The following is an 18596-nucleotide window of genomic DNA, read 5'->3' as shown; positions in this document are numbered from 1 at the left end:
CCTCTACCCCAACTTTTTCCTGCCTTTAGCCCAGCTCTACCTCAACTGCATCGATACCATCCCCCTCTACCCCAAATGCTACCTGCCTTAACCCCCCATAATATGTGATGGACCCAGAAACAGTGGAGTAGGACCCCAGTTATTTAAAGTGAGGGGTCCCTGAGATCCACAAAGTTTTATATGCAGCGCAATCACTAATTTATAATAGATCAGTAATAAACATGGACATAAGATTATTGTACACAGCGGTTTATAGACTGTATATTGGTGATTTGTCAGAGATCTCACATCAACTCTACATAACTTTTTATACCACTGTCAAAGAAGTTTTGGCCAAGCATCTCTCAGGCACAGGAGTAATCTTTTCACTCAAAAGGAAGAGATCTGCAAATTTAATTTCCTTTTACGATACTTGATTGTTCCCTGCAATGGCCATGACGTCTGCTTCAATCCAATAAAATATTGTGTGGGCTATTCTCTCACAGATATGCCCTCAATATAAGGAGGTGTCATACAGGAGAGGCATGATGGCATTAACCTAATAACAGGGATGCGGCAGGCTGTGATCCCAGCTGCACCACGCTGCATGGCCACAGACCCCGGTATAGGGTGATCGGGACGAGGCTGCTAGACGTGATGAGAGAAGATGAATGGGATCATGGAACGTCCCCGCGTCTTCCCTCCATTACACACAATGGCCGGTCCCCGCTCAGCGCATGCGCACTGGGAGCATGGACTGGGCCGCTGCTCCTGCAGACCCGGTGCGGGGAGACAGGACGGGTGGGGGGTCCATCGCACTCAGAGCTCACCTGCTGAGATCCTGGGCCTCCATCTCCGCGCTCCGTGCAGGAAACAACCTAAATCCTTCGCACTCACACAGCGAGGCTGCTTCCGTACACTGACGCTGCTGCGGGGCCACAGCGCTCTCTCCCCTGCCAGCAGCAGCACAACAGGGGCTCAGCTCACACCTTCCGCCCGGGCCAGCCAACCAGTGGCTGCGGAGGGGAGACATGTGATCACAGCCAGGGGGAAGGGGAAGCTTAACCGCCTGTGTGCCGGCAGGGGGATGGGAATGGTATCGATGTTGAATGACTACTCGGGCTACAGGCTGGTGTGAAGTGTCACGGTGCCCATACCACACAAAGTACACACGCTACACTGCAGCATTCTTCCTATAGCATGTACATAACAGTGAGTGTATGCTCCTGCCTGTGTACAACTTTGCGGTCTGTTGCTATTGTCTCCATTTTAGAGAAGCAGACAACTCAGCCTCAGTACAGTGGCAGCTGCAGCCCCGGTCCCAGAACAGGACGTTCTGCAGCCAGGGAAGTAGAATAGGTGACACTCACCGCAGCTGCTGGCGGCCAGGCGTACACTAGTCACAGTCTGTGATGAATGATCACTCAGGTGCCGGCTGCCGCTGTACGATGCGCATGTCACTGTGTCAGCACCTGGCAGCTCCCATTATGTGTGAATCATCCAATCTGTTCTCTGCGGTTGCTGCTAGTTCCAACTTATTTAAAGGGAAAAAATTATATATTTACTAAACAATGGATCATCAAAACCCTAGTTTTTGTAAATGTTGCCTGACAGATTTAAAAAGACAATAATACTTAACGCAAAACAACCCTGCTTTTGAATTTACTATTATTGTCCTTTTAAATATGGCAGCAATATCTGCAAAATTTGTGGGTTTTGAAAATCCATTGCTTAGAAAATATACCACTAAATGACATAACATGGGCTGAATGAAGGGAATTCTATACTATGAATAGAACACATTGGTGACTTGAATTTCCTGAGCAGTTCATCAGTTCAAAGGGGAACTCATTCAGAATCAGAACTGGAGCTTTTTCCCAAGATGATTTGTACCAATACTACAGTATTTTCATTTTAGACAACATACATCAAGGAAATGTAATTAATAGATGGTAGCCCAAACTGTAAATTATAATGTTCCATGACCATATATTTTGCAAGACACAGAACTTTGATGTAACTTCTAAAATTCTTGGTTACATGGCTACACTATTCCATATTAAGCTTGCAAACCCTACTAACTTTATGTCTGTGACTGCTGGATCACCTCTGACATCCCTCAGGAACACTGGGCCTGATTCGGACTGGTTGCAAGCGCTAAGCACTCGCAACCGGGTCGATGGTGGCCCACAGCGCATGCGCACGACGGAGCTGGCTCGGTTGTGCGCATGCGCGAGACCCGGCTAGCGACGGGCAATCCGTCTCTCCGGGTCTCACACCAAAGGGGAAGAGCTGTCGATGTTGAGTGACAGCTCGCCCCCTTTGGTGGGCGGGCCGGGGGGGTGGCTGCCCAAACGGAGGCGTTCCCAAGAGAACGCTTGCCGTTTGGGGGCGGCCCCACTGACATCACGAGTGATGTCAGTGGAGAGCTTCCGGCTCTGTTAGAGCCGAAAGCTCTCTGGGGCTTGCGATGAACGAGACTACCACAAGGGTGTCGTCGCAAGCCCGATGGTCGCGATGGTCTTGACCATCACGACCATCATCATGGCCGCTCGCTATAGCTGTGGGTGGTCACCCACAGCTATGCGAGCAGCCAAGAGGCCTCTCCAAAAAAAAAAAAAGCCTGGCCCTGATTCAGAGCGAGCGGCTCTGAATCAGGCCCACTGTATCCTAGCTAAATTCTCACCTTGAATCCCTGGATAAACCTTGAACCCTGTGACGGCACATGCCCAAGCCCCTGATCTTAGCCTGGCGCGCCTGTATCCCGGTGTATGCGCAGTCAGGTCCTACTAGCCGAAAACATGATAACTGTAAGTACCTCACTTCTTTCTGGGATTGCGTAGGCACCAGCTTTTTGGATTGCTTTGTTAGAAAGACAAGTATTTGTGAATTACTAGCATTATTATTATTATTATTATTAATAATAATAAGCCTTGCTTATAGGGCACCACGTGTGGTCCCCAGCGCCGCACTGAGGGTAAATAACAAGACAGTACATGGTAACAGTACAATACAATAAGCAATACAGTATACATCAAATAACACTACAACTCTCTACTTATGCCAGTGGCGCAAGCAGAATATTTGTTACAAGGTGAAACCTGTACCCATATGCTAGAGCGCAACTATCAGGTTTAGAGACACTACAAGAGTATACGAAGGAAAGACAAAGATGAAGTGGAGTTCCACTCAGAGAGTCCAAGGAAGAGGTAAACTAATGTAGCTCGTGAGCAAGAGTAGTAGATGATGAGACAGGAGGGCCCTGCTCATGGCAATGTACATACTAAAGGGTCAGGGAGACAAACATGACACAGGGAAGCTGAGGGCAGGTAGCAAGAGTAGGGGAGACGGAAGATGGTGAGGTGAAGTTTGTGTCAACATGGTTAAGCAGTGGGCTGGTATGCTTTTATGAACAGGTGGGTTTTCAGTGCCCATTTGAAGCTATGCAGGCTAGGTGATAGTCTAATAGAACGAAGGAGAACATTCCAGTAATGGGGAAGATAAGTCTAGCTGCAGCGTTAAGTACAGATAGAAGAGGAAAGAGATGGGAGCGAGGGAGGCAAGTAAGGAGTAGGTTGCAGCAGTTGAGAAGAGAAATGATCAATGATCAAGATAGTCTTGGTGGCATCCTGGGAGAGGTAGGGTCTGATGCGAGCAATGATGAGGACCTGGAAACAACAGGATTGGGCAAAAGATTGATTGTGGGGGTGAAAGAGAGGGAGGAATCAAGAATAACCCCCAGGCAGTGGACTTGGGGAACAGAGGTGATAGTGGTGTTGTCAACAGTAATAGATGTATTTCGGGGGGAGGGCTCTTAAGGGAGGGAAGACAATGAGTTCAGTTTTGGCAATGTTTCATTTGATAAAGTGCATAGACATCCAGGAGGAGATGGCAGAGAGGCAACTGGACACCCGAGAGAGGTGGAAGGGGAGAGAGATTAGGAGAGGTAGAGTTGAGTGCCATCGGCATAGAGGTGATATTGGACACCGAAGAAACTGATGAGTTCACCCAGGGAGGGGGTATACAAAAAGAGCAGAGAGCACTGCAGGAGGCCTGCATGAAGTATGGATAGGGGAGGAGATGGAACCAGAGACAGAGAAGGAGCGGTTGGCGAGGTAGGAGGTGAGCCAGGAGAGCACAGTGTCAGAGAGTCCAGTGGTCTGGAGGGTGTGCAGGACTGTAGGACAATAGGATGAACTTAAAGTGGAGAACGTCTGCCCAGGGGCGTGAATTTCTCCAGTGGTGGACAAGTGCATTTTTAGAGGAACCAGGTAAGTTTGGAGTGCCAGGGTTGGGGTTTAAAGTGGCGAAGTGGGACCAAAGAGGAGGGGGCAGCAGAGTAGAGAGAAGAGGAGAGGGTGTAAAAGCAGGCCCTGGTTGGGGCAGGTCAGGGTGGAATAGGAGGGGAGGAGAGTATCAAGCGAGGTAGACAGTATAGCCAGGTCTGCATCTGGTGATGGTAGATTTGGGTGTGGGGTGAGATGTAGGAGAAGGGAAGGAGATGGTGGTCAGAGAGTGGGAAGGAAGAGTTGCAAAAGTCAGAGAGACTACTTTTCTACTTTAAACTACCATATATCGCATCGAAATGATGTGATACATAGTGAAAATTAACACTGTCCACACTGGGGACGGAATGTACTACATATCGCATTATGGATGTGGTACATCCTGCCACTAATTAGGTACATACCGGCGTTAATAACGCCGCTATGTACCAAGTATTGTGATTAAAAGTGCTGTCCTTTGCAAGGACAGGACTTCCAGGTGTATGACCCAGGAGCCCTATCTGCGCATGCGCGCCCAACACACATGCCGCAGGGAGACACTGGGAGGTATCCTCTCAGTGAAAGACCATAGGCGTCTTATAGGCAACGCTATCTATAGATGTCACTTCCTAAGGGAGCCAAGCTCTGGAAAGTATCACTGGCCAGGGCTTGGTACAAATGGGGAATGCAGGCAGAACTCTGAAAACTGCAGTTTTCTGCAATTTGGCCACATTTTAGCCGGGGTTGGAAAAAACACTGGTTGTTTAAAAAAAATTAAAATATATATTTTTTTTTTAAACTAGTTTTTTTGCATTAATGTTTTAATGAAAAAAATATGAATCCTGCTTATTATATTAATACTGTGAAACATTGCTATGTATTAGAAACCTTGATCTAGGGATGGACATCGGAAGTCCGGCATCGAATGGTTGCCGGGGCTTCCAACATCAAATCCAGCGATGAGATGGCAACTATACATCACATCGCAACCATCAATAGTATAACCACTGCGATGGTTATATTTGAGTCAGGAAAAGGTGGCAGAGATTTTTGGAAAGGTGTAGAGCCTCGCGACAACCCCCGTCCACATATCTGTGGGGGCGCAAGCTCCCCCTACACTGTGACTAGATGCTGTGCGGCATCTATTCTCCTGCTGCAGGAGAGTTTGGAGGTATGATTTAGGTGAGCTGTGGACACCACTTCCAGGTATCCGCAGCTAAAAAAAATGCCAGCCATTAGATGGGCATCGAAAAGCTGCATCCGATGGCTGGCAATCATCGAATTCCCGGTATTCAATGGAAAAAGTACTTCCATCAAATCGGAAACATTGAAGGTTACTACCTTGTCCATCCCTACCTTGATCAAGCATGCTTTAATGCTTTCTAACAGTAAGGGCGGTATTCAATTGTTTACGCGGTCCGGATCTCCCATCTAAAGTGACAGGAGATCGCGGGCCGCTATTCAATTGTTGCCGTTTTTCGCGCTGATCACGCCCAAAGTGGTCGGGTTTAGCCGCGTAAAGCAGTTACCCCCGACCAAAGTGCTGGGCGCGACCGCAAAAAGTGATGTTTGGGCGCCCAAACAGGTCACTTTTCGCACATTTCAGCTTGCACCCCACTAGGGCTGCGAGCTGAAATGGAGCGATGGCAGCTGATCGCGCCTGACAGGAGCAACAATTGAATAGCTCCGTCGGGCGCGAAGGGGGCTTGAAACAATTGAATTCCGCCCTAACAATCCAAAGATATTAAGATTTTTTATCTCATCAAAAGAGAGCCAGATTGAGGGCCTGATGCAGAGATGGATGGATTTAAGAGCTGCACACAAGTGACCATGCAATTCCGTCCATCTCAGATGCAGAAGGAGGTGTCAGACACCCCCTTGCTGCATTTGCGATCGTAGCACTGCGACCGACGTTGCAGGCTGAGATCACCACGGCAACCGATGGTCGCAATGGTTGCTCTCTTGGTCAGGCTGTGGGAGCTGAATTTTCCCACAGCCTAACCAGGTGCTTGTCACTTAAGAGGCCAGGAATCTGCAGACCCTGGCCTTGTCCCTCCCGGAAAACGAGGGCGACACACCCCCGTTTCCGGAAACGGTGACCAGGTATGGCCCCGCACTGCCCCCAAATGCTGCAGCATGTCAATCATGCTGTGGCTTGGGGGGATCTGCAAGCGAGATCGCAGGACCCATTCTGCGCATGCGTCCTGCACAGGCACAGATCCATCAACATTGGAGATGTACGTTAATCATTGGATTAATGGTACATCTCTGAATCAGGCCCTAAGTCTTTCTTCCTTCCACTCATCTCAATAGGACTGAAGGTTTTGAATTGAAATAAACATGAAGGAGATTAAACCATAAGGTGTTCCTCTGTTTATTGCCTCTTTAATGTACTGGAGTTGTTTAGCCTTTAAGATTGAGAATGTTAATTGTGGTTTTCTCCTGGACCGTGTGGGAGGAAATTAGAGTACCTAAAGGAACCCACATAATCATGAGGAGAACATATAAACTCCACACAGACGAGGCCCTGTCTGGAATTTGTTAATTAGAGGTGAATGGGGTGAAGGGCATGAATGACTAAAGAGGTGTGAATGTGATGTAGGGTGGGTAAAGGATGTGACAATTTGAATGATGACTCCATGGAAATATAATAAAATAAAATTGAATAAATATAATGGGGCGATTGGATAGGGAGATAACTTGTAGCAAGGGACTAAGCTAATAACACAAACTAAATAGATATAACTTCAACAATTTCAGATGAGAAGTGCAGTTTTAGAATGTAACAGATGAAGTTTGTTCTTTGTAGTGCTCAGATGTTGTTAAGTGTTTGTTAAATTGTTTTGTTTAACACTAATACCCCTTTTCCACCAAAATTCCGGGTCTGACCCAGAGTTGGAACAGAGGGCCTGATTCAGACCCGCTTGCAAGCGGGTCGATGTTGGCCCAGTGCGCATGCGCACGTTGGAGGCGGCACCGTCGTGCGCATGGGTGAGACCCGGATAGCGACAGGCAAGCCGTCGCTCCTGGTCTCGCTACAAAGAGGGCGTGCTGTCGATGGTGAGTGACAGCACGCCCCCTTTGGTGGGCGTGCCTGCCCAAACGGAGGCGTTCCCATGGGAACGCCTACCGTCTAGGGCCAGCCCCACTGACATCACAAGTGATGTCAGTGGGAGTGCTCTCGGCTCGATAGAGCCGAAAGCACTCCAGGGCTTGCGGCAACGAGACCCTACCACAAGGGTCTCGTCGCAAGCCCGATGGCCGCGATGGTCTTGACCATCGCGAACATCTTCCTGGCCACTCGCTATAGCTGTGGGTGGTCACTCACAGCTGTACGAGCGGCCAGGAGGCCGCTCTAAAAATAAGAGGGACGGCCCTGATTCAGAGCGAGCGCTCTGTCAGAGCGTCCGGCTCTGAATCAGGGCCAGAGTTCCTATCTGGATCAGACCCGGAATTTAGCCGGCACCGACTTTGGATATTCCCGAGTCGGCGCCACTAACACCAGTCGGGTCTGCATAGACCCGGCTTTCCCGACGTGAAAGTGGACGCTTGGAGATGACGTCATCTCCGAGCGCCACTGAAGCTGGACCAATCGGCCGGCTTGCAGCGCACTCCAGGTCATCGTGACCCAGAGTGCGCTGTTCTCACAGCGGGGTTTCACGGGCTAAGCCCGTGTTAAACCCTGCTATTTACCTGAGTTGGATTGCCGGGTCACTCGACCCGGCAATCCAACCCTCTCCCCTTTTACACCAGGGAGCTGCCCGGGTTAACGCTGCAATAACCCGAGTTTTAGCTCCGGTGTAAAAGGGGTATAACAGTTATCTTCCTGCACTTTAGAAAGCAGATGTACAACCTAAATTTGGCACGTCTGACAGTGGCACAAACACCAAAAACAGTCTGACAGGGAATCTCAATTTTATAATATTACCTTCCTACTCTGATATTTAAGGCGTATTTCTGTAAGTATTGGCAGTAGCATTGCATATAATGTGTTCTAGATTATTTGTAAGTCAAAACAAGTTAAAATGTTTCAGGTAATGAATGAGAATGGAAGAAGGCTGCAGAAAACCCTCATAAAAGATCATACACTATTGGCTTTTATGGATGTGATAGCTCTGTGATACAGCCATTTTGGAGAAGCTACTATTTTGTACTTTGTATAAGTAGCTGTTGGTCTCCGGGATAATGGCGGCATGAAGACGCAAGCTTGCGTAACCTGTGTGTCTCTTGCAGGAAGTCATGTAGGTGACACAGAGGAGACGACGCCATCACGTGCAGCGGCCGGAGTTAACGTCCGTAGTCGGACTGGTGACGCGGTGTTCCGCCTGGTGAGGTTACACTCGTAGTTAGGATGCATGTGTAATAGTTACTATGAGTGTATATAACAGTACATGCACTGGTCCTTATCCGTGGCAGTTATGTATGTATATAATGACATGCCCGTCCTATGTGGGGATCCGCACTTACATGCATTGGATGCTTTGTTTGTTTCTGTACACATATTATATTTGCAGTGCATGCAGGACACCTTATCTCTTTACTTTTCTGTTCTCTCTCCAAATCCTGAGCTCCCTGCTGGGACAACCAGCTGCTAGAGGGACACATGGTAACATGCTATGTTAAACAGTAACTACATGGTTGCTGCTATTTCCTAGTTGGAGAAAGGACCTCTGTGACGTATCCACAGTTTTGGTCCCCCATTAGCATCCCCGCCCTCACCCTTTCAGGCCGAGTCACGTGGGTGTGACGCCACAGGTCCATCAGCCTTGTATAGTCTAGTCCTAACCGTAACTACTTGGGTGCCTCTTTGTAATTTTATTTTTCATTCTGGATACTATTTAGTTTCTATATCTGTTTTTCTGAAACTTTTGGGTGACGGGATCTTTTAAAGAAACCTTTTGAGGAATACACATCGTGTTTCTGCTGTGAGTGGGGTACGCTGTTGTGTCACGAGGGACTTGGGGTTATTGGCCTTTTTCATGAACTGATATTAAAGTCTATCTCCAAATATTTATACATGGATATATTTTTCCACATGTCAACTTATTCTGAGGAGAAGATCATTTAACATCAAGTTTGCTGCTCAGATAAGAGAAAGGAAGAAAGGAGAAAAGTTTGCAACTTTGAAAAGGGATGTATACACCTCTGATTATTTAAACATATCTATATAGTGCCTAGGTGTAGCTTTTTCTAATATTTGTGTATAACAATTGTCCATGCACTTTCACATTAGTTTTCTGTGAGCCTCAGCCTTTATAATTCATTCTTATACCTGTGAGCAGGTGATTATAGCTTATTATTAAGGCCCGTTACCCATTAGCGTCAAAATACAAGTTTGTAAAAGCATCTAAACTGCATTATTTCTTGAACGTAGGCTTATTCATTTACTTATGTGTGCACCAACTCTTTTGGTCTCCAAATTGTCATTAAAATGGAATGAACATACATGCTCCTGTATAGATAAGTATCAAGAGATTGTTTTAATATTTGAGGCTGTTTATTATGTTATTGTGGCGAACTCAGATAATTAAGTTGTTTTTACATTAATATGCTCATCACACTTTTTCACCCTTTACAGCAGGTTATTATGTTAAGATGGTGGTATTCTCTATCATACAATATTCCTAATCAGCAAAATGTGAATGACCGTGCATACAAAACAAGTTTGAGAGCCTGTGTGGTTATGATCACACACAGCGACAGGGATGTCACTATAGCTCGTCTGCCAAGATCACTCATACCCCTTTCACAGAGAAGCACTTTTACCTGGTAATTTGCAGATCAACATGGGTATTTTTTCTGTGTGAAAGAAATACAGAAAAAAAAACTGTGTCGATCTGGATTTTACTGGGTAAAAGTGCTTTACCCAGTAATTTTATTTTCCGTGTGAAAGGGGGGTAAGTCTTTAATACCCCTTTTACACCAGAGCTAAAACCTGAGTTATTGCTGGGTCTACCCGGGTCGCAGCTCAGTGTACCCCTTTTACACCAGAGCTAAAACCCGGGTTATTGCAGGTTAACCCGGGTAGCTCCTTGGTGTAAAGGGTTGGATTGCCGGGACGAGTGACCCGGCAATCCATCACAGGTAAGTTGCAAGGTTTTACACAGGAATAACTTGTGAAGCCCTGCAGTGTGAGCGGTGCACTCCGGGTCACGATGACCTGGAGCCCGCCGCATGCCAGCCTATTGATCCGGCTTCAGTGGCGCTTGGAGATGACGTTATCTTCAAGTGTCCACTTCAACGCCGGAAAAGCCGTGTCAATGCAGACCTGGCTCCGGCGCCAACTAAGGAATATTCTGGGTCGGCGCCGGGGAAATTCTGGGTCTGATCCGGGTTGGAACTCTGTTCCAACTATGGGTCAGACCTGGAATTCCGGTTTAAAAGCAGTATAAAAGGGTCCATGAAAAATAACCCAGGTCAAGTCACCTGGCAATCCAACCCAGGTAGCTACCAGGGTCGGACCCAGGATGGACCTGGGTAATGGTGCAGTGTAAACGGCGCAAACCCGTGTTATCCATCCTGGGTCATGCCTAAAATGAGCTGATTGGTGGTTGTGAAGCAGTCATCTGCCACATTTTATGACCTCACAAGCTTAGCATGGCAGACCCGGGTTCAGTGTGAACTGGGCTGACCTGAGAATAATCCAGGTCGATGGTGCTGTGTAAACAGTGTCTGACCTGGGTTGGAACCATGTCTGAAAACCAAGGTCGGACCCGGGTTTTTGGTGGAAAAGAAGTATAACGGGCAAACCCACCCGGCATTTAAGTGCCGGGTAAAAGCCGGGATATTTCACACATGTGAAAGCGGTATCAAATTGTGACTATAATGTTTTAGCTTAGAAAATGAAACCTGATAGTCTTCTTGTGCATCAGTTTCCATAAATGTCCAAAATAACTAATGCAAAGATGTTTATAGTTATGTAAAAGAAAAAAAATATTACTTGTGTGTTTCTTACAATTATGCTTCCTATATGAAACTGTTTGGGGTGCAGTAGTCCCTTAGTAATCAGTATTATTCCACAGAAACATAGAAAAATATAACATTTTCTGTAGCTGTTGAATTAATGATTTAGGGTTTAGCACATCTGGCTGTTAGACATTTGTAAATCTGACATAGACGCACCTCCACCGAAAAGGTGGTGTGGTCACCCCTTGCTGGGGGCATGTCAGATGTTTTTGAAGCACTATATCACCCCTAACTCCACTCCCCTAAAATACCCTTGAATTGCTGCACACAACAGAGACCCAATGGTGATTGGGGTCATACCTCCTAACTTCTTACCAGTCGGGACAAACATGCTGACATTTGGGAGAAATGTGCATAGTTTAACTAAACAGTGATTTCATGTATATTCCAAAAAGACTTTACATGAATATTGGATGTACATTATCTGAAATAATACTTTTCCGACTTATGCATTTCTGCGTTGAGACAAACATCAAATAAAATGTACATTGTGCTGTGAAATATCTGAAAATGAATTTCAATAGAAAATATATAAGATTGAGCACTAATAAGCTGTCCATTGTAATATGATGCCCTGGCAGTTGAGGTGTTAATGAGATTACATTCATTGTACCTTGTTATTGCAAGGCATGTCAGGAACATGATGCAATAAACATGTCTGCTGTCTGGGGAATTTGTAGTACACACTGAAGAGGAAAAGCATCATCATTAGAAATAAGCAGAGATACTTGCATTAGTTGTCATGTGCCAGCTTTGTATGAGCTCTGTAACAATCAGCTTGTCCTTATTTGTGTGTCTGCCTAAGCAAGTCTGATCGGTACAACTGGCTACGTCAGGGGAATCTGGTCACAAATTGCATAACTGCATGTAACCAGCTGGCACTTGCATGCCAGCTGTATTGGGGACTTTGGAAGATTCTATTTTGTGATATTTATTTATTACCAGTTATTTATATAGCGCACACATATTCTGCAGCCCTTTACAGAGCATATTTAGCCATTCACATCAGTCCCTGCCCCAGTGGAGCTTACAATCTATATTCCCTACTACATGTACACGCACACACATACAAACTAGGGTACCAGGAGGAAACCCCTGCAAGCACAGGGAGAATATACAAACTCCACACAGTTAGGGCCGTGGTGGGAATCAAACCCAGGACCTCAGTGCTGTGAAGCAGTAATGCTAACCATTATACCATCTGTGCTGCATATATTGCCTGCAAGTGCGTTTCTGCAGTGTAGCTTATATATTCATGCCAAACCGTAGTAAACTAACCACCAAGAAACCAATTGAGCAACTATGTCCATTGCTTTTAGTTGTAGTAGACTAAAGCACTGCTACCTATGCCTGTAAAATCAAGAATCGCATGTAGAGTTGGGCTCAAATATGTAATATTTGATGCATTTTAGAACAAATGTAATTGAATCCACATAAGGGACACGTGTGAGATTTCTTCTTGTAATCTAGAATGATCTAAAAACAAGAGACAACGCTATAGATTACTGCTGTTCTGCTGTAGTTTCATAATCTGAGATAGGATTATTTATTTTCCCCTTCCTAGATCATACATTGGGCCTGATTCTGAGACGGAGTGGCTGAGTCTTTGGGCGGTATTCAATTCTCTCCAGTCCCTATCGCGCCCGACGGAGCTATTCTATTCTTGCTCCTGTCGGGCGCGATCAGCTGCCAAGCGCTACATTTCAGCTCGCAGCCCCTGGGGGATGAGAGCTGAAATGTGCGAAAAGTGACATGTTTGGGCGCCCAAACATCACTTTTCGTGATCGCGCCCAGCACTTTGGTCAGGTTTAGCTGCTTTACGCGGCTAAACCTGACCTCTATGGGCGCGATCAGCGTGAAATTCTGGCACAATTGAATAGCGGCCCGCGATCTCCTGTCACTTTAGACGGGAGATGCGGGCCGCGAAATCAATTGAATTCCGCCCTTTATGCTAATGGTGCTACAAAGCCCTTCCCTGAAAATTAACTATGCTAAAACAGAGGCCTTGGCCTTTTTTGGGGAGGCGAAGACAGGATGAGAAAATTCCTTTCCCTTCAAATGGGCAGATAAATACATTACTTAGGGGTCAATGTTCCTTCGCACCCTTCTCAACTATATGAGGTTAACTATACCCCACTATTGTTAAAAACATATAATGATTTCAATAAATGGGCCCATCTTCCACTATCCTACATAGGTTAGTGTCACCTTTACAAAATGATCAGTTTCCCCAGATTCCTTTACATTCTCCAAATGTTGCCGATTATCCCAGACAAAAGAGACCTCAAATTTTGTAATCAGGCTCTACGAAAATTTATATGGGCAGGAAAACGACCCAGAATTTCATTGTTTAAATTGCAACAGCAGACACATTTAGGAGGGGTAAATTTGCCATGTCTCAGACAATATGCTATGGCTGCTAATTATCGAATAGCAATGGACTGGATTGGAGGTCATAACATTTATACCACATACTCTATGGAGCAGGCGTTTATTCCCCACCACAACTTGGTATCTCTTTTACATACCCATCCTCGTAATATACCTTCAGAAGCTAGAGAAAACATATTAATAAATACGACATGTATAGCATGGCGAGTTATTAGATCACAATCCCATTTATCCAAATTGTCCTCAATTTTTTTACCATTATGGAAAAATCAGTCTTTTTCACCTGGTAACTCTGCCCAATTTAAATGCTGGCACGCCAGTGGTGTTCGGTACATTTACCAATTTTTACACAACCAAACACTTCAACCTCTCACTCGTTCACAAATGCAGGAGAAATTTCCTCTGGTCACTATCCGTTTATTTCCATATTTACAGGCGATGAGTTATATTCAAAATATGTTACGTGGACTTTCGGAAACCGATCTAAATTGGTGTCTAGATAGCACAATACGCTGTAAACCAAAAGGACCCTTTTCAACATCTTTTATATACTCTCACAATGGATTGACCCTCACCCACCTACTCTTACATTATTACACCCTAGAATTATATTTTTGTTTACAATGGATTGGACAGAGACGTCCACTAATAAAGAAAAATATACTGAAAGATTTTTTGGCATATGGTTGCCCTATATTCCTCTTTCCCCATCACTTAAAGACTCCATACGGAAATGCTTCCAACTAACATCATGGTATAATTTGGAAGTGCTTGATAATGGCCCCCCTTTTTGACCTAACTCAATCTATGATTTTGATCTATACCTTTAATGGTAACCAATTTACTGACAGTAATAATATATGTAACAATGTATGTAAATGTTTCTTATATGTGCAACTACAATTTATATCTGGATTTCCGCACTGCAAATATTATAATTATTTTGTTGAATGATTGTTCTTGCAAAGTGATTGTTCTATTTACTATGTTGAAGATGATTGTGCATATATCTGTATTACAATATTTTGTTGTCCTAACAATAAAAATTATTTTTGAAAAAAAAAAAAAAGCCCTTCCCTCGTGTACATCAGTGCATCTGACAGTGCAAGGGCTGAGTCAGTGTCCGCAGATGCTGAAATCTGCTTTATGCGCCTTATGGCAGGTGCAGTTTCTCCTTCTGAATATGGTCTCCTATGTGAGCGGTACAGTGTCTTTATATGCAACCTCTTTCAGCTACACGCCCTGTTACTTGCCAGTCACTGTACAGAAACACCACTTACATTTCTAGTACCGTGCATTTGAATTTGTACAGCTACGCTGTCCGAACTGAAGGTTCCCACACACTAGGCGTTCAGGTCACGATCCCTCCCCCTGCAGTCGTGGGCACGATTTGGTGTTAAAAATAATGCAAATTGACCCACGATCTATCATGCATCCTATACTATTCTAGTGCATCGTTATAAGATTTTCAGATCTTGCCTGCAGCAGGCAAGATCTGAAGATGCGATGTACGACCAGCGGGTACGCGCATCGTAATCGTGAGTAGAGACTCAGGATTAGGACATATTTTACACGATCTGTCGTCCTGATGTGTCGGAATCGGGCTGATCATGTAAAATATTGCCTAGTGTGGGGCACCTTAAATCAGGATGCATGCGGTGTGTGCCTGTAGAGAATACAATGTCCATATGCGTGAATATCGGCATAGTGTGCGACTGAACCAGGCCCATTAGAAGCATGTAAATAAGGAGAATGGATTCAATGGCTAATACTCGTCATTCTAAAATGTAAGTGGTATATTTTGTGAATTGTGATCCAAAGAACAACAAATCCTCATTAGGGGAACTGCAAGTTGCATGTTTTCTCATACCTGTATAATTCTCTAATATAGTTTTAAAAAATAATTTTTTTTTTTTTATTCAAAGGTAGTGCCCCATCACAATGCCTGCTGGAGTACATTGGCCTCAGTATTTGAAAATGCTCAGTGCTGGTCTTCTTTCCATGTTTGCAGGGGCAGAATTTGTGCACAGATACTACAGGCCAGATCTTGTAAGAATGCATGATACAACTACGCTTTTTAAACAGTTAAAGGTCTTGTGTTTGATTTCAGTGGAGTTGCATCAGATTTATTAAGTTCATAATAAACGGTAGAGAAAACATCAGCATGTACTTATATGTATGTGTAGAATATATCCATTACAAATAAAACATAGCGCTGAGTTCGAAATATCTGATGAATCTATTGCACAATACATCACACTATATAAGACACTGCAGGTACAGTCAAAGAAGAACATTACTATCCTCCAGAATTGTATTACATTGTCATCAGGATCTCCCTGCAGGAAGCCTAATAGCAGCCAGGAAGGTCCTAGAGTGATTTTTTATCTGCTCATTTTCCCTGTTAAAGCCAAATAAAATAAAGAAATGTATTCAAATACAGGTGTAAGATTTCTTATCTGGAATACAAACTACACAAAGAAAAATGTTTATTAGAGCTTCATCTGTTATTTAGTTATACATACAGGTATAGTCACCAGTGATTCCTTCTATAGTAACTATGAGGAAACCTGTTTAACAAATGACTGATTACAATTCCCGAAGTGCGTTATATGACCTTCACTTACATATTCATGCTTTGTGGTTACCTCAAAGCCCTTCGCATTGTTCCTGTGTTTCAACCATTGGGAAGATGCTTATAAATTAGCTTCATACAAATGTAAAGGATATTTTTCTCTTGCTTCCTAGTTATTCATATATCTAGTACAAAGTTTCATCTGTCTTCAGGATTTATTATTTTTAATCTTTCATTTTTCTGGAAAAGGTATTATTATGTGCCCATCAGAGCCAGAAGTTAGCCACTGAATTTTATAGAAAGAATAGTATTTTTATATGACTCCTAGAATAGGGGTCCTAACTTATCCAAACTCCAATCTGTATTTTCAGAGTGTGCCGGAAACCCCACCGAAACCTGGAGAGTTGAAGACAGAACTACTTGGATTGAAAGCAAAAAAAGAAAATCAGACAAGCTAGTGTTTTGAATTGTGAACACTTACTTTTTATAAAAGTGAAAAAAAACCCACTTTATTGTATGTACATTGTTCACTTTTTGTGAATGTTCTGCATGATTTCTCTTTATAATGTTAATCTTTGTATAAATCATTAGATTATTCTCCCATTGCAATATATAAAGGAAATATTTAAATGTAAATGGTGCCATATTGTATTAGATGGGGATATGCACAAGATAAAAAATGTAAATCTCATTTTAGTATTTACTGGTATGGACTTTCAAAGTACAGGAGTTTATAAAAAAAATGTGGTGTATTTAAAGAGAGAACCCCTTCCCACCCCCACAAAAAAAATAATCCCAAAATGTACATTACCTAGCACAAAAAGTTTAGAATAAAAAAAACTGTTCTGCAGCAATGAAAAGAGACTTGCCTGGGCCATGAAGCACTGTCAGTGGACTACTGAAGACTGGAAGAAGGTTTACAGACTTATAAATACAATTTTTTAATTTTTGATTCATTACGCAGGTATTTTGTATGTCATTGAGTAGGAGAACGTATGTAGCCTAGAAATAAGAGGCACAAACAAATCCCTTAGAGCTATGTCTGCAAATGCTAGGAGCTTAGGAGATAAAATCTTAGAGCTAATAGCAATAGTGATTAGGGATGATCAACATGACTGGGACATAGCTATACTGGGATATACAAGGGTTGTCCAAAATGTAATGCCTAAATGCTCATAACTCTGAAATAATACGCAACATTTATTTGAAACTTTGTCAGTTTGTACTTTAATATGTCTGTTAACTATATATATATATATATATATATATATATATATATATATATATATAGTTTTGTTTAGGTAGTCCAAGAAATACCATGGAATCGAAGATGAAACAAAGAGCCGTCATTGAATTTCTGGAAAAAGAAGGCAGTGCTACAGAAATCCACAGAAGACTGAAAAAAGTGTATGGTGAGCGTACAATTGACTATAGCAACGTTAGAAGGTGGATGAAGAGTTTTCAATTGGGAGAATCGTCCGTGTGCGACAAACCTCATGGTGGCAGACCATCAACTGCAGTGACAGCAGAGAACCAACACAAAGTCGATGCCATGATTCAGAAAGACCATTGTGTGACCATCAGAGATATCAGTGATGAATGTAGCCATGACACTGTAGAAACACTAATCAATGATTTGTGATGTCGTAAAGTGTGTGTGCTAAATGGGTTCCAAAGCAATTAACTATGGATCATAAGGCCCAGAGGGTGGAAGTGTGCAATGACCTTTTGACCAACTTTGAAGCCAACCCTGAGACGTTTTTGGAAAATGTCATTACAGGAGATGAGACCTGGGTTTTCCTTTATGACCCAGAAACAAAGGCCCAATTAATTCAATGGAAACACCCAAGTTCACCTAGGCCAAAAATGTTTAAATCACAGCAATCTGTAAACAAAGTCATGGCCACATTCTTCTGGGATTGCTGAGGTGTTATTCTCATCGATTACTTGGAACAAAACCAATGAATCAACAGTGATCGATACATTATTACACTTAAGAAGCTGAAAGAAGCAATCCGCAAAAAAAGGTCAACAATTCGACTGTCAAATGTCATCTTACACCATGACAATGCCAGACCTCACACTTCGATGGCAACATCTGCAGCCATTGCCAAAATGGGGTGGGCAATCCTCCATCCACCATACATCCTGATTTGGCCCCTTCTGACTTTTATCTGTTTGGCCCTCTTAAATACTGTCTCTGTGGTCAACATTTTGAAGACATAGAGGTTATTAAAAACGCCATACGTTCCTGGGTCAAACACCAACCACTGGAATTTTTCCAAAGTGGATTCACAGCTTGGGTTGAGAGGTGGAGAAAATGTTTGAGGGCAGATGGTGAATTTTTTGAGTAGAGTAATTCTGTTACTAAGACTTCTATAATAAAATTTGAGTTGTGAGCATTTAGGCATTGCTTTTTG

At 43.7% G+C, this 18596-nt stretch overlaps 2 protein-coding genes across 3 annotated transcripts in view; one reads left to right on the top strand and one right to left on the bottom strand.

Moving 5' to 3' along the window:
• Positions 1 to 968, bottom strand: part of TDG (thymine DNA glycosylase) — a 28391-nt gene extending 27423 nt beyond the window's left edge. The window contains exon 1 of the mRNA XM_088454343.1: positions 810 to 968. Coding sequence (XP_088310469.1) covers positions 810 to 832 — 23 coding nt within the window. The 5' untranslated portion in view covers positions 833 to 968. The remainder of the gene's footprint in view (positions 1 to 809) is intronic.
• Positions 969 to 8460: 7492 nt separating this feature from the next.
• Positions 8461 to 16867, top strand: UQCC6 (ubiquinol-cytochrome c reductase complex assembly factor 6). Of its 2 annotated transcripts, none has more exons than XM_088454341.1 (3): positions 8461 to 8572; positions 15531 to 15650; positions 16548 to 16867. In XM_088454341.1, exons 2-3 carry the CDS (start codon positions 15543 to 15545, stop codon positions 16632 to 16634), a joined length of 195 nt encoding a protein of 64 aa, XP_088310467.1. In that variant the 5' UTR covers positions 8461 to 8572; positions 15531 to 15542; the 3' UTR covers positions 16635 to 16867. The 2 variants fall into 2 exon arrangements, with proteins under 2 accessions (XP_088310467.1, XP_088310466.1); XM_088454340.1 differs by having other exon boundaries at positions 8488 to 8572; positions 15527 to 15650.
• The last annotated feature ends 1729 nt before the right edge of the window (positions 16868 to 18596 follow it).

Source organism: Taudactylus pleione, unplaced genomic scaffold (genome assembly GCF_031769625.1).
Source record: "Taudactylus pleione unplaced genomic scaffold, aTauple2 ptg000040l, whole genome shotgun sequence".
NCBI lineage: Eukaryota > Metazoa > Chordata > Amphibia > Anura > Myobatrachidae > Taudactylus > Taudactylus pleione.
This window is presented reverse-complemented; position numbering and strand designations above follow the sequence as displayed.